General features: G+C 37.4%; 2 protein-coding genes across 2 annotated transcripts in view; both read left to right on the top strand.

The window, feature by feature from the left end:
- The window catches only part of LOC127438350 (structural maintenance of chromosomes protein 3), a 28,367-nt gene extending 27,187 nt beyond the window's left edge, over positions 1-1,180 (top strand). The window contains exon 29 of the mRNA XM_051693876.1: positions 164-1,180. Within this exon, the coding sequence (XP_051549836.1) occupies positions 164-235 (72 nt within the window). The 3' untranslated portion in view covers positions 236-1,180. The remainder of the gene's footprint in view (positions 1-163) is intronic.
- Positions 1,181-5,230: 4,050 nt separating this feature from the next.
- The window catches only part of LOC127438352 (RNA-binding protein 20-like), a 79,009-nt gene continuing 60,142 nt past the window's right edge, over positions 5,231-24,097 (top strand). Inside the window, exon 1 of the mRNA XM_051693877.1 lies at positions 5,231-5,487. Coding sequence (XP_051549837.1) covers positions 5,396-5,487 — 92 coding nt within the window. The 5' untranslated portion in view covers positions 5,231-5,395. The remainder of the gene's footprint in view (positions 5,488-24,097) is intronic.

Raw genomic sequence — 24,097 nt, 5'->3', positions numbered from 1 at the left:
ATGCAAATGAGTCTTGTTTGTAGAAAATAAACTATGAATGGAAGTCTTGTCAAGAAAGTTAAAGCTGCCTAGATGAGATCTCTAGGCTTATTTTGTGTGTGTGTGTGTGTGTGTGTGTGTGTGTGTGTGTGTGTGTGTGTGTGTGTGTGTGTGTTTTCAATAGGTGAGTCACATCGATGTGATCTCAGCAGAGCAGGCGAAGGACTTTGTGGAGGATGACACCACTCATGGCTAAGAGAAAACACCCCTACACCTCTGTATCACTCAATTTTCTCTTCTCTCATCCCCATTTTCAGCTTGGTGTTTACATTTTAAAAGCCAGGTTGGAATCAGTGCAAAAAGTAAAAAAAAAAAAATAAAATAAAAAAATCTCTTGTTGGATTCTGAACAGGTTATGCTAGTGAAATGTTTTACAATTATTTTATATTTTCTCCTTTTTGTCGGTTCTCATATTTCAAGGATAAAACACTGAAAACATTTTTATTATTCTGATGAAATGTTCTGTGCTCATAATATACTTGCTTCAGAGTTATTTAAAGATGATAGACGTTAAAGAATTTCAATCCCTTAATGGGATTACCCAAAATTCTGTCATTATTACCATCATTTTGTTCCAGACCTTTTATGACACTTCTGTGGAATCCAAAAGCTAATGGTAGGCAGAATGTTCACCACTGACTTTCATTGTATGGGGAAAAAGATGCAATGAAAGTGAATAGTGACTGAGACTAACACACTGCCTAACAATTTTTGTGTTCCATAAAAGAAAGTAAGTCATACTGGTTTGCAACACCGTGAGGTCAAGTAATGTCTGAGATTTTGTTTTTGGACAAACTATTCCTATAAACATCAGCAGGAAAGGAAGAAATGTAGCTTGTTGACTGTATACACAGGTAGGTGTAAACTAAAGAACTGTGGTTTGCAGTCGGAATGTCAAAACTGTTCTTTGTTCCTCACTGCTAATAAACCAGCATGAACCATCATTAATGCATTTTTTAAGCAATATATATATATAAATAAAATGTTTTGTTTTGTAGGTTTTCTGAGGTTAGACATTTTTATCATTGTTTTTGGACGATAACTTTCCATATGTTCTTTTAGGTCATTGTGATATATCAGTCTTTTAATGTGTTTTCTGTTGCTCTTAAATACAATAAAATTACTCGCAAGGACTTTATCAAAGGCGACTTCATTTACAGTAATGTTTCTTGCCACTAGAGGGCACTGTATCACACATAAGAGGATTATCTCTTGAAAAGGCAAACTTCAGTAATACCATTGCTCATACTGGGAGTTTAAATCCCTGACCCTAAGTATTCAACTTCAGTGCATTACTCTTGTTCAGTTACATTTGAAAGGCCTTTTACATTTTGACCTTTTTGTGAAGTGTTTGTTCAAGATATCAACGCCTATTTTCAGTCCAAAAGTTACATGAAGCTGAGCTTACGCAGATTGCATGTAGAGCTCAAATCATCTTGCCTGTCTGTAAGAGGATTGTAGTCCATTCGTTAAAGGTGAGTCATGTCCAACAGCACCATAATTACACACTTTATCTGCCCCATCTGCTCAGCTGACCACTAAACTGATCCAAGAATCCTTCAAACTTATCCCATCTCGCTTCTCTTAGCCTCCCACACCCCTCACTGTGCCAGATTTGCTCTCTCACACTCTAGATGAGTCTCTTAACATAATCAACAGATGAAACCATGCCATAACCACAGAGAGGGCTTGGGAAACCACGTATAAATCTGTCCCTGCTTCACAGTCATTCCCTGCACAAGTTAATTTGTTGAGCGACAGGTGCCGTGTCGAACCTGTAACCACTTGGTCCTACGATGTACCCTTGGCCTTTGCATTGAGTGAGTCTGTCTGTCCCCCTGTCAGGGTCCCATTAGACTTGTCAGTTTTGTGAGCAGTGCCCTGCTGGGAGAACAGATGCTGTTGTCTCAATGGGTCTTCACAGGGGTCACTTTTACTGTCATGGGGTAAACCTGCCTAACCATTTAGCTGCCCACATAGTCAGCTTTATTTTGGGGTATTTTGTTCACAATAAAATCTTCAGCGAAGTCATCAAACATCAGTAATGAACTTACAGTCTTTAATAGGGTAGATATAACTTGTAGTGTGGTATGTGACCGGTTCGAAGTAGAAAATTACTATGAAATGATTAGCTTACGATTCATTCTGTTGAGTTTGCTATCCTGTCATTCAGATTTTATGTAGCTGCTTTCGTAAATTAGAGATTAACACAAAATCTTCATGCTATTTTTCTTTATTGTGGCAGACTCCACCAGAAATAAAATAAACTTCAAAAGTAAAGTGCAGAAGTAGGTCCTTAGGATTTTATTACCATTTAACACTTGGCTTCCTTTCTGGTGGTTGGCAAGAAAGCGTCTGCAATTTAAAAATTAAAAATATTAAAGTTTGTAGTTGTTTATTATCGGTGTATTTATAGGCGCAACTGTAAAACTAGCAAGACACACACACCCTGCAGATCCCCCAAATTTGACCCAGCAACTACACACAACATATAATAGTGCCGCTCATTGTGTCATTTCTGTTCCATTTATAATCGTGTAAACCCCTCATGGTGATCGTTAAACCCCTATGCCAAAAGGCATTTACAACTTGCCGTTTCGAACTGCATTGGTTCCTGTTTTAAAGTAGTTTTATGAGGTCATAGTTGACCAACTAGCTTACCACAACCTCTGTAAGATCACACCTCTGTTGACGCAACAAACTAGAATGAAGTTTGCACTCGGATTGTAGAGTAATATAAAAAAAAACATACAAACAAAATCCATATGCATGTTGTGGTGAAGGTAGCGCAACAGAAGTAGGCTTGCGTTAACCATTATTGCTTTCCTGATGAGTGACGAGTGACTGTTGAACACGTAAATCCAGTGTGGAGTAAACATTGGCATATATAGGGTCAAGTTTTGTTAATGGCATTTGCAGCTGTGGCCTGGCCTTTTTCAGAAAAGCGATCTAATGAGTCTGATTGCTAATTTGAACATGGTGGGGGTAGTTCTGGTCACGTATACGACATGTAACTAAATATTAACTGAGTGCATTTAAATGCAAAACCCCAGTATTCAAATGTCTCAAGAGAACTGTTTATTCACAGTATGCTCACTACTTTAGCACCTGTTGGTGTGGTTAAGACTCCTTCGTTTCTTTTGGGTTTTCTGCGTGCAGTTGTCCTGCACATAAAAGAACATTTTGTCCATGCTCGCAGTTTTAGTTTTTGGTTTCAAATAGTATCTGCTTTCGTGTCAGCCAAAAATACTCCGGAATTGTTAGTCCGAGTGTCACATATATGCAGGGGTTCATGTGGGTGTTAGCAGGGAACTTGTGAGAGGTTTTTTTTGCTGTTAATTAGTTTAACAGTCACTTTAAAGAGAACAACTGTTATATCTGTATCTTTAACAGCTCCACAAATTATGCATATAATCTTATCTAAATGATGCACCTATCTATTCATCTATCGTTCTAGCTATCAGTCCCATCTACCTATAACGTGTCTCGGTTTGTTTAATAGAATTATTAATTATTTAAAACAATAGTTTGATTTTCACTAATGCCTTCAAAATTATCTTAAAGGTATATTGCGGTTCAATACAATTTGAGGCCATTTGACTGCATTTGTGGCATATTGTTGATTACCACAAACATTATTTTCTTTAAAAAAAAAAAAAAGCAAATATCAAGGTCACACTGAGGCACTTACATTGGAAGTGAGTGGAGCCAATTTTTGGAGGGTTTAAAGGCGGAAATGTGAAGCTAATAATTTTGTAAAGGCACTTAATTCTTCTGTTAAAACTCATGTATTATGTGAGCTGTACAGTTGTTTAAATTATCATTTTTGCAGGATTACAAGGTTTACAGCATTGTTAACATGGCAGCATAGTTGTGAAATTGCCTATAACTTTACAAACTAACTAACAAGGTTTGTTAGCAATTTTATCACACTAAAATCATGTTAAAATGCACATTTCTTACGTTTTGTGGCTATACCTTTGAAACAGTGTGTATTTCAATGTTTATGCATTGGCCCCCCCATTCACTTCCAATGTAAGTGCCTCACCCTTCTTTTTTTTCGGAATTCAGAATTAATTTTGGTAGTCAACATTTTGGCACAAATGCTGTCTTTTAAATAAAAGTTCACCCATAAATGAGAGGTCTTTAAGTATTTCCTCAAAGACTTTCCTTCAGTGGAACACAAAAGGGGAAATTGTTCACACTTCAGAGGAAAACATTTTTCACACTGCTTTTTGCCATATTATGAAAGTTTATAGGGGCTCCAGGCTGTCAAACTCCAAGAAGACCCCCCCCCCCCCACACAGTACATGTAGTCGACATGGCTCGTGACCCGTATTCCAAGTCTTCTCAAGGCATACGATCACTTTCTGAACAGACTGAAATGTAAGTCATCATTCACGCTCAAATCGAAGCATTGACAAGCTACATATGCTGTGTACATATCAACGCCGCTGGATGGATATCAAAAAGCCATTTTCTATGTGTGGTGAATTATTCAATAAGGTGAGATACTGTGGACCTCAATCAGAGTTTTACACAAATTTCAGTGACTTCCCAACGTGTATTATTCAGTTGAAACTGATGCAGATACAGTATCCTGGTTTCATTTGAGGAGAAATCCTGCCCAATATTTAGAATCGCACCTGGCATGGGACCACATCCAGATCTACAATAAACCTTTGTGTCTCGGATTGAGACACTTGCAACAAACTCTCCATCAGCAGTGATTTCAGAGATTTACAGTGACTGAATCAAAGACTTTGCACATAGATGTTGGAGCAGGGGTCCCCATTATCCCCCACAAAATGTTAATGGTCAGAAATGTTAATAATCTGCGCACAGGGCCTCTAGTCTTTGATCCATTGATGAAACTGATCTGGCACATTTGAGTGACTGGTTAATGGCATTCCTCACACTTGCTCTGTCATTGGCTGGGATGGAAATGGAGCTCGAGAGAGAGAATGAATGTGGACGGCAGTCAGGATTGTCGACCCTCAGGGACTCCCAAATGGTCAAGTGCTTTAAACGTCCCGTTTCCTGTCGTGTCCTTCTAGCCCTCATCCAGCTTTACCACCAGCTTCTTTGAACACACTTTTAGTTTTTTTTACTTTGGAGTGTCTGGCACAGAGTGCGAGTGCAAGAGAAGGTTAACTACCATCACCACTGCTGATCCCAGACAGCAGGCTTTGGGAGCCGAATTAGATTCCTGCTTTCCCCTACAGAGCAACATTGCCTCGACTTGGAAAGGGGGAGAACCTGCATTAGGATTCAGTTCTGAAGATCACAGTGCAGAAAAACCTTTTGGTGGGACCATTTGCCTGGTTTTTCCTGCAGGTAGAAAGTTCTTTCCACCATGAAGCAAACTTGGGACAAGGGCGTTTTTGAGAATGGACACTCAACAAATCCAGGGAACAGTGCGAAAGCTTCCGCTGAACACCTCCAGAGGTAAGGAACGGGTTGCTGGGATATGGGGAAATGGTTTAAGGTGTTGCGCTGAGATGCATGAAAATCATCTTGTTTGCAAATGTTTCTTCCCGATTTATTATGGATAAATCACACTTAAGTGAGAACAGTGAGAAATCATCTAAATGCTTGAAATCGAATGGTTCTTCTCAAGACACTAGAATGATGGATGGGTTTCAGCTCTGTTCTTTGCCAAAGTTTAAATCCACTGCGATTGTGAGCTGAATTATTGTAGCCAAAGATTTCCAAAAACACGCTTATCCTGCACCCTCCTGCTTAAATTCATCATGATTTCTGTCTGGAATATTTTCAATACTCTAAGGTGTGTGCATAAGTGCAAATATATTATTTTCCCACCACAAATATAAAAGTATATTTTGACTATGGAATATTTATATTCCCCTAATCTTAAATATAAATGATCCCTTGTTTCACTTTTTCAACAGTAGATCGAACTTCACACTCTTTCGGTTGTAAAAGAAGTTCACAGTCATTAAGTGCTTTTAGCGACTGACATATAGTAATATATACTTTTAATGGGTAATGGCAAAATTTACAGCTAATTAGACTAAGACATTTTTTTGAAATGCTATATATGCCCATAGATTACATCCTGAAAAGCTATTCTATATATATTTTATATAACAGCTTTTTCCTAATGGTAGTATATGCAGATCTAATTATTCTAATTATTCTTAAAACAGGTTTTAATTATGCTAAAGATTAAAAAGATTCAGTTTGCCCTGTGCTGTTTAACATTCATTTACTGTTTCATTACTGATAATTTAAGCATAAAACATATACTTAATAATACTTCTAGTATTTAAAAATAAACTACTATTTCATAATAAAATACTAGTATTAAATAATAGCAGTATTTATATTATAAGACAGACAGTGTGAATTAGACAAGATTTGAGAATACCGAAAGACGTTTCAGTAACACTTTATGGTAAGGTTTTTTTTTTTTTATTAACATTTATTAATTAGGGATCATGAGCTGGATAAAAATGTATTATGAAAATACATTTGTTTATTTGTTTGTTTGTCTCACTTCATATTGCATGAACTAATGTTAATGTAGAAGTATATGTAGAAATTAGCTGTAGCAAAGATTAATATGTTCTGTAAAATTATTGTGCATTTGTAGTTCATGATAGTTAATGCATTAACTCATTTTAACAAATACAACCTTATTGTAAAGAGTGTTTTTTTTCACATACATTTTTAAAATTAAATCGTCTTAATAATTACTATATTTGATTTGTATTTTAAACTATTATGATGCAATCTTTTAAACGAAACGTTTAAAATGTATTTTCAAATAGCATACTATAGCATTCTGACTAAACTTTACACTCATAAACAATTTTTATTTTATTTTAATTAAAGCCTTTTATGTATTTTCTGTAAAAGAAAAAGACTTTTGGAAATTAGATTACGATTCTTTCATCATCTTTGTTTTGACACGTTAAATCTATTACAAGCAAAAGTGAAAGAAATGAGAAAAACTTGACAGACCGCATATGTGAAGCATGTATATGGGCCCCATTGAATGTTTCCAGCAGATGTTACTGGTGACAAACAGCAATTCGTTGTTACAGATAAATGACACCGTGTGATCCGTGCTGATGTGCACATAAGTAATGACCGCATTCCCAAACGGATTTTATGCGCCTCTATGAAGTCACTTAGCACTAGTGTGCGGAATTAAGTTTTATGTAAAGGGCTGATGTTTGCCCCTGGATTTCCTTTTCAAGGGCAATTTTAACCTTTTGTAAAGGGATTTCTTTTTTTTTTTTTTTTTTTAAATACATATATAACAACATGTTGTCCATTTAAATTGAATCAATGAACTAGATTATACTCTATTATATAAAATATTATGAGCGATATCAAATGTTAAATAATAGATAAAAAAACGTAGGCGTTCACTACTGTGTTTCCCCCCCCCCCAAATAATACATATCTGGGGTATTTTTTTTTTTTTACTTTCGGATGCAACTTTAATTACATTTCTGACCCTGCTTAGCAGTTTAGTCGAAATATAATAATAATGCAGAAGTGGTTGTACTTGATACTGTGTTTGTTTCGTGTAATTTTATGTTTTGATGATAATTAGCTGTTTCACTATGGGTTCAAGCTTTTCCAAAATAGGCTTATCATGAACAAACAAACAAGTTCAAATGATCTTTAGTCGGGGTCTTGAACATGCTTTTGTCATTTGAGACTCTTGCCCAAATGCTCTAGAACAGGCCAACAAAATTAGCCCTATATGCTAGCTCTAAATCTTGAGTGAAAACCCCCTGTAGTGACACCAGGGACCGACACAGAATCATGTGACTCTTCCATGTGTGTTACTGACCGAAATGTGGACTGCAGTTTTGTTGCTGTGCTAGAAAGGTGTCCGTTTATGGCCACGCCGTCCGCTCATTCTATTTTAACACATCAACATTTTCTGTTCTTACATGACACTTCCATGTGAAAGATATCGCAGTTTACGTCAGACCATCCTACTTTTTTCTTTTCTGGCGTAAACATGAGATTTATTTACCTTTACATTTATTTTTTGTATGCTAGTCATTTTCAGTGTCATAGAAGGTTGGTTTTAAGCCTAGCAGAGTTTACTTTGTTATAATTTACATGCATACAAATGACATACAAATGTCTATTATACAACAGCTTGTTACTTTTGTTTGTACTGTTAAAATAGGTTGTTATATTGTTGCATAAAAATTAAATGTAACAACTTTTATTTGTTTTTCTGTGCTGATTGCTCAATATGCTTTATAATGAACTGGTGCAAAGCTAAATTACTAAATTCTAGATTTACCTATAATGAATATTATTATATTATAATAAATATAATAAATGAAATAAATATTGTAATATTTATTATAATAAATGAAACCATTTTATGTTTAATATTTCAAGGTAGTAATTGGCCATGTAATTTTGGGCAAGCATAAAACCACAAAAACAACAATATTTAATTGGAAAAAAACTTCATGCAAATGGGGTTTTGATTGGAATATAAAGGGGTCACTAATGACTAAATTAATTTACAAATGTATTATAAATCATTGATATACAGTTAAAACAACAAGGGCGACTTTCAAGCAATACTTGTTATAAATGCTTAATAAACACACATTAATTTCCCCTTTGCTGAGGGTTTATAAAGGGGTCATTAATGACTAAAGTCATATACAAATGCATTATAAATCATTGATATACAGTTAAAACAACAAGGGCGACTTTCAAGCAATACTTGTTATAAATGCTTAATAAACACACATTAATGTCCCCTTTGTTGAGGGTTTATAAAGGGGTCATTAATGACTAAAGTCATATACAAATGCATTATAAATCATTGATATACAGTTAAAACAACAAGGGTGACTTTCAAGCAATACTTAATATAAATGCTTAATAAACACCTAATTCATGATTTGTTACAATGTATAGTGAGATTATTATAGTGAGATTAAAAAAAGGGATTATGTAATTTTCTTAATGAAAGACAACCACATATAAATGATTTATAATACATTTGTAAATTACTTACTAGTCATAATTAACCCTTAACAAAAAAGGGGAAACTGTCAAGTGTTAATTATTCATGTTTTTCTATGCAGTTTGGTTGAAAGTAATTTACATTAAATTAATCTGAGCACTTAATGAAAAAAAATAAATAAATAATCCACCAGTTCAAAGCCATTGTTCATGTTGTGGCTTTATAAAGACCATCATACTTTAAGACCATACATGACTATTATTATTTAATTCTTAACATTGAAAAATCTCCATCATACCTACTAAGACGTAATTGTTTGACATTCCCTGTATTGTTGGCTTTTGAGTGGTGAGTTAAACTCTCAGCTGCCTACGTGAAGCTTTTCACAGCCAGTGAAAGGTCGCGTGGCCTGACGGTGCAATGAAAGATAGGAGATTTTTGATTGATTGTTTTTAAATAGCTCAATGGGCCACAGAATAAGGACTGGTATTGTCAGGATGTTTCGTGGCTATTGTGTTCGGCTTTATTTATTTCCTCTCGTTTGCTCTGCTCTCTCTCTCTCTGTCCCTCCTCAGCTGCTCTCCCTATATCACTCTGCCAGCTTGTTCCAGAGGGGAAAGTTGTCTCTTTTACCCCTGGGATCATGAGGGCTGATGGGAGTCCCAGACGACATTCTTTTATGGCATAAAGTACTATCATATCTGTATGCTGTAACCTGTTCGGTGGTGTTGAAACCCTTCATCCGGTTGTCAGTTTTCAGAGCAGTTTGATCATTGGACTTGTCAAACCATGGACCTTAGATTCCATATTTAATTTTACGTGAGGGATAGACGTACAGTCTGTTTAATGGATTGTACTGTTGTATGCCATGGTGTCGATCATTCCAACATGGGAAATCGACATGTCGCTATCGAATGTTTAGATACCCTTAATTCGACCCAATTCTGCAGAGTTACTGGCAGACGCCATCGCCCATCAGATATTTTTGCATAAATTAAAGTGTATTTATGTTTTATGGGACATGGGTTCTGGTCCCATGGAAACCAGGAAGCAATCTCATTACCATAATCAGTGATGAGGGTGATTTGGAGGTTGCATTTTCGCTGTCTGATTACATTTTTACTCCTGACAGTTAGGTTTAGAGTTGAGATTTGTGTTTGTGAGTATGGTTAATAAAATATGCATTCCTCTTAAGTGTATTACATCATTTACAACTAAAAATACAACTCTATTTGGCACCAGTTTAGGCCACTGAGGGCAGTGATTTGAATTTTGGTAAGCACAGACTGATTTCAGCATTAGAACTTTCAACCGAATGTCACTGAAAAAACATTTACATTTGGTTTTACATCAAAGTCATTGTTGTTTTAGCACCTCTAGTGTTCATTTCACCAGGAAACTGCCGTGATGTGTACAACGAGCACCGAAAAATCATTTTGCAAAAATGAAGGTATAGTAATGTGATTCTTCGAGAACAAGTTGGATATTTCAATTCTAAAGAGCATTTGATTGGACGGAATTAATCATCAATATTTTTTATCCATTTTCCTGGAAGAGAAAGACTATACATTTTAAATGTGTATATCTACTAAAAGTTATTTTTGTCAAAGTTTAGGACTACACTAGCATATATATGCCATCAAAGCAGACATATATGGACTAAAAGCCACAAAGTTCCAATTTTAATTTCATGCAGTCTGTAAAACAGTACAATCTATGGAGTGCACTGTAATTCTATCCCTCAAATCCTTGTTTTCATTTGCATCAAATTAAATATGGTGTCTACACTGACTAAGGTTTATTGATCAAGTTAAATCTAGGTGCTTCAAGCACTGCATAAAGCAACATTATATTTCTGGGCAATCTGACTGAAAAACAGAGCCATCAAAGAGGTCTTAAATTTGAAAGCCCTTTTGCAGCCCAGTGATGACAATGAGCATCGCTGATACTAGGCAAGAAATCAAAATTGTCACATATGGGAGTAAAGATTGATTTCAAGCCTGATCTCCCCTCTAAACGCCTAATTGCATTCCATGACTTAATAGTGTTTATTGTAGTGGTAATAGTGTTAATGAGATTGATCCCACTTTAGATGTCTTTAACTACTATGTACTAACATTAAAATACATACAGTTTACTTATTGTGTAATTACATGTTGTTCTGCAAAATTTTCACAAGATTCACATTTGCCGCTGCTGAGGTTTAGGGTAAGGGTTGGGATAGGGTTAAGGGTTAACAGTGTAACTACAGATGTAATTAAATGCAACTACTTTAAATGCAAGTATAATGCTACAACATATATTTACATAAGTACATTGGATCAAATGTCTAAGTACATAGTTGTTAAAGATACCTAATAAATTAGGTCAATGAGTTTTACACATGCAGCTTTTACTGTCTTTAACCATTTAGGAAATTAAAATTTCGAAGAGGATACTGTGATTGAAGATACTATGTCCAACCAAAGTGAAGTAGGTTCTTCAGATATCCAAGCAGCTACAGTGCATCCGGAAAGTATTCACAGCGCTTCACTTTTTCCACATTTTGTTATGTTACAGCCTTATTCCAAAATGGATTAAGTTCATTATTTTTCTCAAAATTCTACAAACAATATCCCATAATGGCAACGTGAAAAAAGTTTGTTTGAAATCTTTGCAAATTTATTAAAAATAAAAAAACAAAACAAAAAAATCACATGTACATTCACAGCCCTTGCTCAATACTTTGCTGAAGCACCTTTGGCACCAATTACAGCCTCAAGTCTTTTTGAGTATGATACTACAAGCTTGGCACACCTATTTTTGGGCAGTTTCTCCCATTCTTCTTTGCAAGACCTCTCAAGCTCCATCAGGTTGGATGGGGAGTGTCGGTGCACAGCCATTTTCAGATCTCTCCAGAGATGTTCAATCAGGTTCAAGTCTAGGCTCTGGCTGGGCCACTCAAGGACATTCACACAGTTGTCCCGGAGCCACTCCTTTGTTATCTTGACTGTGTGCTTAGGGTCGTTGTCCTGTTGGAAGATGAACCTTCGCCCCAGTCTGAGGTCCAGAGTGCTCTGGAGCAGGTTTTCATCAAGGATGTCTCTGTACATTGCTGCATTCATCTTTCCCTCGATCCTGACTAGTCTCCCAGTTCCTGCTGCTGAAAAACATCCCCACAGCATGATGCTGCCACCACCATGCTTCGCTGTAGGGATGGTATTGGCCAGGTGATGAGCGGTGCCTGGTTTCCTCCAGACATGACGCTTGCCATTCAGGCCAAAGAGTTCAATCTTTGTTTCTTCAGACCAGAGAATTTTGTTTCTCATGGTCTGAGAGTCCTTCAGGTGCCTTTTGGCAAACTCAAAGTGGGCTGTCATGTGCCTTTTACTGAGGAGTGGCTTCCATCTGGCCACTCTACCATACAGGCCTGATTGGTGGAGTGCTGTAGAGATGGTTGTTCTTCTGGAAGGATCTCCTCTCTCCACAGAGAAATGCTGGAGCTCTGTCAGAGTGATCATCAGGTTCTTGGTCACCTCCCTGACTAAGGCCCTTCTCCCCCGATCGCTCAGTTTGGCCGGGCGGCCAGCTCTAGGAAGAGTCCTGGTGGTTCCAAACTTCTTCCATTTATGGATGATGGAGGCCACTGTGCTCATTGGGACCTTCAATGCTGCAGAAATGTTTCTGTACCCTTCCCCAGATCTGTGCCTCAATACAATCCTGTCTCGGAGGTCTACAGACAATTCCTTGGACTTCATGGCTTGGTTTGTGCTCTCACATGCACTGTTAACTGTGGGACCTTATATAGACAGGTGTGTGCCTTTCCAAATAATGTCCAATCAACTGAATTTACCACAGGTGGACACCAGTCAAGTTGTAGAAACATCTCAAGGATGATCAGTGGAAACAGGATGCACCTGAGCTCAATTTTGAGTGTCATGGCAAAGGCTGTGAATACTTATGTACATGTGATTTTTTTTATTTTTTATTTTTTATTTTTTTTATAAATTTGCAAAGATTTCAAACAAACTTATTTCACGTTGTCATTATGGGGTATTGTTTGTAGAATTTTAAGGAAAATAATGAATTTAATCAATTTTGGATTAAGGCTGTAACAGCAAAATGTGGAAAAAGTGAAGCGCTGTGAATACTTTCCGGATGCACTGTATGTAACAGAGATGGGCATTTGACTACATTTATGTGTTATATGTATTCCCAAATATACAAAACCAGACAGTGACCATTTAAAGGGAAAGGGTGACGGAGTCGTCGGAGCGTGTTCTTGATTACCAAGTGGCATGGCTTCTGACTTGTTGAAATTAATTAGATAACCAGAGAATGTGCAAAATTCAGTGATCATACCCATGAGGTTATTGGTAGATATCTCGGGTCTAGACAGGAAAATGAGAATGTTATCTGCATTTAAAATAATTTTGTTCCCTGGTGGCTAAAATCAAACAGGGTATGCCAGTGTTGCACCTGATTGCTTTGGCTAACGGCTCTATGGCCAGAATGAACAGGAGAGGGGAAAGGGGGCAACCTTGGTGCGTTCCTCTATTAATACAGAAATTAACAGAAAGGCCTCATTAGAATTTTAACATTCTGTGAATATTTTTGCTAGATCTACGGCCCTTAATAAAACTTGTTAGATCATCATCATTAATAGTCTGAGGAAGTAAACCTTCAAGCTTTGATACAAGTATTTTAGAATCTTCAAATCGGTATTCAGAAGCGAAATTGGCCTGTATGAGGCACACTCTTCAGGCTTTTTCCCCTTTTTTGATATCAAAGTGATATTTGCTTCTCTTAGGGAAGGCAGAAGGATTCCTTTGCTTAAAAAAATTGATTACACATGTTCAAGAAAGGGTCAACTAGAATGTCCTGAAACTCCTTGTAAAATTCACTACTCAGTCCAACCGGGCCAGGGGCTTTCCTAGATTTCAAAAAAGCTGTCAAAAGCACTCCTCTGCAAATAGAATCATGCAAGGCTGATCTCTGATCATCGGTTATAGATGGTAGTTTAATTTTAGAGAAAAATAAAAACAACCATCAGTTCGAAGCAATAAGGTGTGCTCTCTTCTTTATATAAGCTTTTGTATAACTATACAAAAGCATCATTAATTTCAATGGCACTTAAAAAAAAAAAAAAAAAAAAAAAGTGCCCCTGGCCTTCTTTAGTTGAAGAGATATTTTGAGAGTCTGCTTTCTTCTTAGTAAGAGAGGCTAGATATGTCCCTGCTTTATCACTGTGCTCGTACATTCTCTGCTTAGCAAATGTTTTTTATTTTTTCTAAAGCATGCTTAATAAGAAATTAAGGGCAGAGCAAAGAGCAGTTATTTATTTTCATTTAACTGGGCTTGGATTTGCAACATATTCTTTCAGTTTAACTTGTCTATACGTTTTTACTTGACATGTAAGAAATGATCAGACCTCTTGATAAAGCCATATTTGTCTCATAAAAAGGACTTCTCTACAGTGGAGGGGGAATTGATAGACAAAATGAATTAAACTCAAAATAACTTATAACTATATTTCAGAATATAAGTATTAAATCTCCGATGTCTAGTCTGATTTACATAGTTCTGGAGTTTCAATTATAAAAAAAACAGCAGCATGGTCAGACACAACTATATTACCAATAAATGGTCCATCATCTCATGCACTTGTCTCTGTAGTGTCCCTGTCTTATCCTTGACTGGAGATGAAACATCTTCAATCCGATTACCTGCTTCCAAGATCCGTTTCTCATGATTTTCACTGTGGTGCTGTAACATTTGTGTGAGCGGACCCAATTTGTCATCAATAACCTTTGTAATATTGTCTGTAATCTCTGCGATAGCATGACAAAGGGCAGGATTGAGAGGCCTTGAACCGGTAGCCGCGGTGTTATCCTTGTTAGCATGTCAGCTAGGCTCCGGTTCCGACTTAATGGAATTTTTTGTGTTCCTTTGCGGCATGCTGACGGATTGTCTAGAAAAATAAGCCTCCAAGATCATATTAGGACATACAGCAAAGAAACGCGTTTCTGTTCACAAATACTGATGGAAAGATAAATAGGTACGTAGCATCTGTTAAACTCAGCTATTATCTAAGCCACCATCTTGAATATCCAAATCTGTGTTGTTGATAGGAACGTTATACCAACAAGGTTGCAAGTATCATTGACCAAATATCTTGATACTTGCTTCCATGAATTGCATTTTATTCTGTTATTGCTGTAATCTTTTGTTGTTGCCAAAACCAAATGGCTCTGACATAGTACCTTGTTTCCTCTTTGGCTTGGAGCACATGACTATTTATTCAGTAAGTGTGATCTCTCAAATAACAACACTTGCCCTTTCAGTAAGCACAGTAGGAGTGCTGTCAGGTTTTTAAATGATGGATGCCTTTAAAACCAGTTATTATCAAAACCTTTTTGGTTTGTGAGGTTAGATAAACAAATTTTGCAAATGTTATGGCCCCGGTATACTTCATACGAAAATAAACAAATGGGTTTGACAAAACCTGGCCAAAACAAAGGTATTTTTGAGTTTGTTTCTGTGGTTCGTAACAGTTTGCCAGTACGAACATTCAGGAAAACTTTGTACTGGCTGCTTAACGCCTTCTTACTGCCATCGGTCGACATCATTGGTAGGTGTGACCTGGAGCTCCACCTACTTTGAAGCAGACAGCTAATTCCGGTTACATTGTTACGTTGGCAGTTAAGATCAGACAACATGAACACACCACTGTGCACAGTTATTAGCGAGCTTGTGCAAACTTACCTACATCTGCACAATTGTTTGCTTAGAGTCATTTTCCAAGAACATGTCTTGTGATTTTTGTTGTTGTTTAATTAGTCTACGAAAGGAATCAAATCTACTCAAATACCCTTAAGTGCCAATTTCACATTATGTTGTTTGATGAGCTGCCTTATATGTCGTCTGCAGCAGATGCCATTCACACATCTGTCCATTGGAAGATATGCCTTTCATCATTATTTTGTCTGTATTCTGCCCATTAACACACTTTTATACACCAATCTTTGCAGCTGTATCAGTGTCATTGTAAAATATGATAACAGAGTATAACGTTGCATATTATATGGCCGCGTATAGCATGTTAGCGCCATGAATTCAGAATGTAAACATGACAAATTGCTCATCTACTGCATTATATTATTTAAAATCATCATCGAGTGGTTAAAACAGCTTCTTTTACTTATCTCATGTGAATTCTACTTGTAGAATGAGGCATTAAGTCATTGATGGCACATTATAATATTACATTAGTTAATGTTTTACATGTAGTCTTGTGTGTCCTCATGTTTAAATGCTCCTTTAAACGCCTCCCCCAGCGGTGTGGCCAGTGTCTGAATCTTCACAAACAGTATACCATTCCTCAGCTGTTTCAAACATCTTTTTGGCTCTGAACGAAGAAGAGCTACACTATAAGTATATCTGTGCTTTATGAATTTTTATGCTTTCTAAGGTCATGAAAGAATCTATTATGAATACAATTTTATCTAGTCAAGCTCTTTATCTAGTCGAAAATTACTTATCCGTTCATCATGAACGACTGCATAAGTCATCTAATTCAGTGGTCAAAATGGCCTGGGAGCCCTAGACATAGGACACCAGCATTATTCCCCTCATTTCCGTACCAACACCACCAATATGGTGTGAAAAAATTTGTAGTCAAGCAAAAAGGCGCCACATTAGCTTGGTGAAAAAGTGCAAGGCTTGGCCTCTCAGCTGGTGTCAACCACTATCAGCCTATTTGTGGTGACGCTTGTTTGTTTCCATCTTGGCAGATTTGTGTGTTTGCTATCATGGTGTTGCAGTTCAGACCTCTGAGCATGTGCTCATTGCTTCGTTGACATGTTGAAGCAGCTGGGCTAATCTTTATGTTATATATATGACAGTTTTGTGGCACCAGCATGAGCTTTTACTGAAAGCCCCTATACTTCCTGATTGGGCCCCATGCTGTTTTAATGCATTGTCCTTCAGACCTGATGGCACTCAGTTGAAATACTGAAAACTGATTTTAACTCCTGATATTTCACTGAAAGGAATTTATGGAGCAGTTTTTCAAATGTTTGGAAACAAGGTGAATTTTAGGAAGTATTTACTACTGGTCACTCGATGTGTTTTTTTAAAAAATATTTTTATTAGGGCTGACAATTTAACGCACTTATTCAGTGCGAAATAAAATATAATGCATTAAAAATTTAAATGCAATGAATCGTGCCCCCCGATTGTAATAAGGAATTTTCCTACCATCATTCAAGCTTGAAGTACCACCATGTTTTTACAAGTCTCAGTCAGCAAGGGGCAGTAAGCGTAGCTCCAGCTGAACAGGCAACAAACAATACTAACAGCAGGCTTAAGATGAGGACTCGTTCTTGTGTTCAAATACAGCTGGCCGGAACACAACTCTAAATGCAGGAGTCTCAAAACCTGTTTTCCTAAGTTTCAAACTATGTTTAACGCATCCGTCAGACACATGTATACGTAGATGCATCCTTAGAAAAGCTCTTATAACAAGCGTAACTTGGACAGATCGAGGACAAAATGAGTTGCTGTGGACCATAGGTGAGTGATAGGCTTATGTTCATTGATATGAAAATAACACTTTGTATATTGCCTAATCAATTGCTTTGCCTGTCTGCCACAATAATGTAATGTATTTATCTGAATTATTACATTTGAAACAACATAAGTGTGAATAAAGAATGACAGACTTTTCATTTTTGGGTGAACTAACCCATAAAGTTGCAAGAATTCATAGTATCTTGTTTTAAGGATGTTTAGATCAGTGGTTCCCAACCCTGTTCCTGTAGGCCCCCCAACATTACACATTTTGGATATCTCCGTAATCAAACACACCTGATTCAACTCATCATTGTTAGTGGAGACTCCAAGACCTGAATTGGATGTGGTTTAGACGTTTTTTTGGCAGTGTATGCATGGCACCAAGTGAGCCAGGACTGTCACTGCCACCCCCCATAAAAAATAAGTACACGACAACCCTGTACATGGTCATTAAATAAATTGTGCCATCGCATCCTCACCCGAAACACAAAACTGCATGAGTTTAGATTTAATGTCATTATAAACGTGAAGTTTATAATGTTTAAAGCCTGATTACCTCTTCACACTGATTGTGATGCCATCTTCCTTTTAAAAAACATTGCTCAGTGTGACATCACTGATAGCTCTATGTGCGTCTGCTTTAATTATATGTAATAAGCACAGCTATAACTGCTCTGTAACAGCCATCCTGCTGTGCTCCGTGCATATGCTGAGAACACGTTGGCCAAGTGTAAAGGTCCCTCGGTAAACAGTCTAAAATTAAAGAAGGTGTTTATCCAAGTTTAATTGGACTTCTGTCCCTGAGCAGAATCCAGACATGAGGCAGATCTGCTTATAAACCAGTTATAGTCTTTATTTGATTATTAAAATACAAGGTTCTCCAAGGGCAGATTTTAAAAAAATCATTGTCATGCCTCTGTAGGTACTTTTACAAATGTTCCATGTCAAATTCCTTGAGTGTTTCTGGAGTTCTGTTCATTTGTTTGTGTGTTGGTGTGTGTCGGTCTAATAACTCTTGACAATACAGTTTCACATATCACATTGCAGTCAATGGCTCTAACTGATGTAGGAAACTGTGACAAAGCACGTCCTATGTAGACTTAATATCACTTATCTGTGATATACAGCGACACATTGGCAACCCTTTCCAGCCAATAAACAAATGAATACTGCAGCAGTGGCATCGTCTTATCATAATCTTACAGCTATACTTAGCTAGTGGTGTGGACGTTTACTGTGATTTCCCCTGTAAAGCTGGAAGTAGGACATGCTTATTGGCCCAAGAACAGCATTCTTATCAACCAAAGAGATTTTAGGGTCAGGTTACGGTTAGGCTTAGGGCTGAGATTTAATTACAGGCTTGGGCCTGAGGTTTAGTGTCAGGTTAAGGATTTGATGTAGAGCTGGGGGTTTAAAGTCAAGTCTAGTGTTTGGTGTAAGTCTGGGGTTTAGAGTCAGGTTTAGGGTTGAAGTTCAGAGTCAGGTTTTGGGTTTGGCGTAGGGCTGGGGTTTAGAGTCCAGTTTACGGTTAGATGTTGGGCTGTGTTTAAAGTCAGGTTTAGAGTCAGGTTTGGGGTTTGGCGTCTTGATCAACATTTTTATTGACTTACCATTTTCTCTCTGACTTTAGGGGTATTTAAGGTTAAGTTAAATTATATTCTTAACCCATTTTACCTCTGTAGTGTAACGAGGAAAAAGTGTTGGGTGGAACTGGATGTTATCTATCAGAACTGACTGGATCATTAAAATGTATAGTTCCATACCAGAGTTTGCATTGCAAATGTTGAGGACCCCCCCCCCATTGAAACACTGCCCGCACGCATTGATTGAAACCTACAGTAAGTGACCTTGATGACATCAGATGAAAAGGTAAGTTGTTTCTAAGGCAAAACAAGTTATTACAGTTTAATGAATGATTACTAAGACAAACATTTTTGTGTTTCTTTGGAAAAATGTTCACTAATGAATCTTTCACAACAAGACCAGGAATGTGAACTTAGTAAATAAGCCAATAAGTCAATTGTTCCAGGACCAAGAAAACATCTCCAAATACTAGCACATCCTACTTGGAAAACTTACAGTCCAGACTGATTGCACTGTGAATTCGGTGACAGTAGATCGAAAGTTCAGCTGCTGAATTCGGCATGTGTTTACCTAAATTGGAATCACTAACCTAAACCTAAAAATAACTGTCAATGAAGTAAATTTTTATTTTAGAGCAAAAATGCAACCTCCAAATAGTGCTCACCAGATATATGTGAACACAAAATCTTCATGGTTCCCACAGGACTAGAACCCATGTCTCGGAGGTTCCTGCTTAGGCATTCAAACTCACCCCCTTCTCTTCCTGCGTAACTAAACATGTCAGACCATGACAACAGACCTGTAATATGCTCTAATGTCAGGAATGCATATGGTTTCACTACAAAGACGTTAAAATCTATGGCGTGAAGCTCAGGATTACGCGAGTGCTGCCCAGTGTCCTATGAGCAGCTAAAATGAAGTAGATTGTAGCATGTGTGCTCATCATAAAGGCATCCTGCTTTCATCTATGGAGATCACAGTGCAGGAACTTAGCTTTAACATTCTACAGCTGGCACATTTTACAACCAGTAGCTTTTGTGCCACTGTGTCACCCTTTTTTGGTGTCATGGGCAGTTTTTGTCATTTATACAATGCCTTCAAGCATACAAAATGCATACAACTAAACTGTACAGTCAACATTCAAAATGGTAACCTCTTATGATCAGTAATTATGATCAATTATTTATTTATTGACAATATTCCTTTTCAAGTCTATGCTATAAAATGGTACTTTAGGTCCAGCTAAAACACATGTGCCCAGTTCAGAGAACGTTTAAAGGTCACATATGTTTTTCAGAGGGCTAACCCGTCAAAACAGAAATCCGCCAGTCTTTAGGGATTATATGCTGCCCAGTTGCATTCTCTGTCATAAAACTCAAGCCCCTTGGAACTTCACACTTGTACCTCTGAAGAAGTCAAGTTGTCTCATGCTCTGCTATAATGATGATAAAGACACAAGTATGTGACTCAAGGGTACACATTTTTAATGTTCCCAAATCTCAAGCTTCTGTTCTGCACAAAGAAACACAGAAATGTCTGTTTTTGGAAAACTTTAAAGTCAATGATATGAAAACTCTCTGATACAGTTTACAGTTCTACTGTTTTTTTCAACTCTAAGTTCGGCTTGTTCGATTGTACATTTTGGTTTAAGAGTGACGTCTGTATATTACTGGCAGATTGTAAACATCTGGTTTGGGAGCTGAAACTTACCCAGTAAACGCTCAATGTAATTAGCTGTTTACATCAAACAAACTGCATGTTCTTATTAAATCCAGCACATATATTGTAAATGTCACTTAACTAGCAGGATCCTTAATGGTGGTGCAATCTGTTTAGACACTCTCCTTCAATATGTTTCACTCATCTCACTCTCTAACACCTATATTTGTAGTTTGTAATGCAAATATTGTACATTTCATAATTTCATTGGTAAAATAGAAAGTTGTATATTGTATTTATTAATTAAATCTGTATATAATCTAGCATATGACTAGCCGTGCTCATGCGGGACACATTTGTTTTTGTGCGTACCACCTACATTTTTATTCAGGGACAAAAGTTAGAGGACAAATCTTGTCTACACTGGCCCAAAAAAGTATTTGGACACTTCAGTCATCCTTAAAAAGGTCTGTCAATGCAATAGAAATGCCATTGCATTAGTCAACAAAATCTCAAACCAACTGGAATCTTCAAACGAATGATGCTAGTGTTTTTCTCAGAAAACCAACTGTGGTCAAAGTTGTTTTAGTGGATGTATGAAGTTATTTTCCCTCAAGTTCACACATGTGTAGTTCACCACATTAACTGTGGACATGTTCAACTAACATTTGATATCCACAAAGTCTCTTAGTACTTTGGTCTTTGCCTCTTGGTATGATATTTTGCTATACAGTGCCAAGACCTTCATACATTTTTAATCCTGAATTAAGTGTCAAAATACTTTATGAGGCCACTGTAAATACCCTTTCTAAACAAGTACAACTGATCAGCTTTAGCAGGCACTGTAACACTGTGTTAAAATCAAAACTTACACCCTTGCCTGGTAACATGCAGAAGTGATACTGATATTTATGCCCAAGGGTGGATCCTCCATTCTACAGATCATTGAAGGGAGTGTGCTGAGCATTCCTCTGGACAGCCTTGAAAAACTTGTGAAACCAAAGAACCCCATCTGAGAACACTGTCCCTGTCAGCAGACAGATTTTCTTGGCCCTCGGAACCAAAGCACATGATTAACATACAAATAAAACAGAACATATACGAGACACTGTTCTAACATGGTGACAGAGAACGGAGGGCGCTAATAATAGAATGACACCCAGATGGTTTGATTTATGAGTCCTTGCTTTGTTGTTGGGAATTTGACAGAATTACAGACTGAATCTGCAAATGTTTTTGGCATTTTCTTTACTGATTTTGGGGGTGGAAATTGCAGAGTTTGGCGTAATAGATTTTTATTAAATGGTCAGATTTGGTAAAATACTGAATATTTAATGGTGTTGAAAGTACCACACTCTACGTGATCACTCAAAGCATAATCAAAGTAGCCAAAATACACCCACAAGAAAGACAAGTTCATTTAACCCTTTTAAGAGCCCTCCAAAAATAATCGGTAACACATAATATAATATACATTTATTTAGTCAGAATACACAGCTACCTTTGAATGGTCAATATATAAAAACGCTTTTTTGATGCTTTTATGATCACATGGGAAATCAACATGTTGATTATGAAAGTTTATGTACCCTGAAATCAACCCCATTAAACCGAATTACTAACAAGCGGCATCCCTCATCAGACATTGTTTGTTTTTATTCCAACCATGGTCACTATTGACCAGACACTGCAAACCAGGAAGTTATTCTGTTCACAAACAATAGTGAGCATGAATCAGAGGTTGCATTTTTGCTCTAAAATTGCATTTTTACTCCACTGACGATTAGTTTTAGGGCTGGGGTTTGGGTTAGGGGGTAGAGTTAAGCCCAGAGTTTATTTCGGAATGCTGAACATCCGTGTACAGGATGCGTGACTCAAATCTCATCATCAGCAGAATGCTCGAGCACTGAACGTGCACAGCCTGATTTTTCTATCCACATGTCTTTGAACGTGCAGCATGCGCCTGGAGTTATTTACACTAATCTGTGCTTCCACAAGATGGCAACACTTATCTTTGAGCTGTTGCTGTCACAAAGAAGTGCTAGATGTAATCGCTGCTAAACATCAGCAGATGAAGGTTAAAAAAACAACAGTGGATGTGCATGTCAAGAGCGCTTGTGTGAGGAGATCAGGAGATACTTGCATTTGTATAACTCGAGTCTGAAGGAACATAAAGACATGTTTATGGGTCTGAACTCCTGAAGATAGTCCAGTATCTCATAGCAGTCGTAGCTTGCATGCGTCAACCGCCTGTGTACGCGCACCCTTGTATGGAGAATAGTTTGTCAGGCTTGCCTTCGACTGTACGCAGACGCCGAACGTTCACGTCAGATTGGAAGTATACCTAGGGCTTTAATAAAATATTTGCAACTAAAAATACAACTCACTTTTAGCGCCACCCTGTGGACATTTCACCCGGAAACTGGAGCACACACATGCCTATACTTTCAACAACACTTCCAGCTTCAACCACTGGGGGCAAACCAGTTTCAGCAGCAGAACTTTCAACCTACTGCATAATGGTGTAGTGATGGCATCTATCAGCAAGGGCTAACTGCATATGCTATCCAGACAACATTGACGATGAAGGTTTGCATTGCGAATACCATGTTGTCTTGAAAGTCCATCACTAAACACCTCACTCTAAAAAATGCACCTGTCTAAATATCCTGCATTAATTATTAACGGTCTACACCTGTTTCCTTCAGCATCATTCACGGTGCACATTGACACAACCAAAGAAAGCTAGGATGTAGTACAAGGCTCTAAATTCAAGGTTTATCAATCATCTTCAAACCATGACAGTCATGCTTGATCTGTGGTGTATTAAGATATGGATAAACATATTATATGGATGCATCGCCTTCATTTTCCATATTGAGCCAGTGAAGTTCAACCATATCTGAAATGAAGACGGGACAGCTAGCTCATTGCAATGTGCAGTCTCATGGTGTGCCCAGGTGCTTGGTGTATAAATTACTGGGCTTGCCAGCACTGCATGTAATGCCACATTTCACCAATATGTGTGCTGAAGGAACAAGACCAGGGAGTCAATATATAAGCTTGCAATAACTGATTTTCAACATGGATTAACTGCAGTCTTCGCATGCAATCACATGACCTGGCCGGTCCTATAGTATGTACTGTGTGACTGCAGCTAGCCAACATTGTTGACAGTGAAAACAGGTCCCCTTTGATCGGTGCCAAAACCGTGATAGCCTGTAGCTATTATTTAGCAAGTTGGATAAATAAGTGGGAGCAACATACCCGAATTGCCCC

Source organism: Myxocyprinus asiaticus, chromosome 49 (genome assembly GCF_019703515.2).
Source record: "Myxocyprinus asiaticus isolate MX2 ecotype Aquarium Trade chromosome 49, UBuf_Myxa_2, whole genome shotgun sequence".
NCBI lineage: Eukaryota > Metazoa > Chordata > Actinopteri > Cypriniformes > Catostomidae > Myxocyprinus > Myxocyprinus asiaticus.
This window is presented reverse-complemented; position numbering and strand designations above follow the sequence as displayed.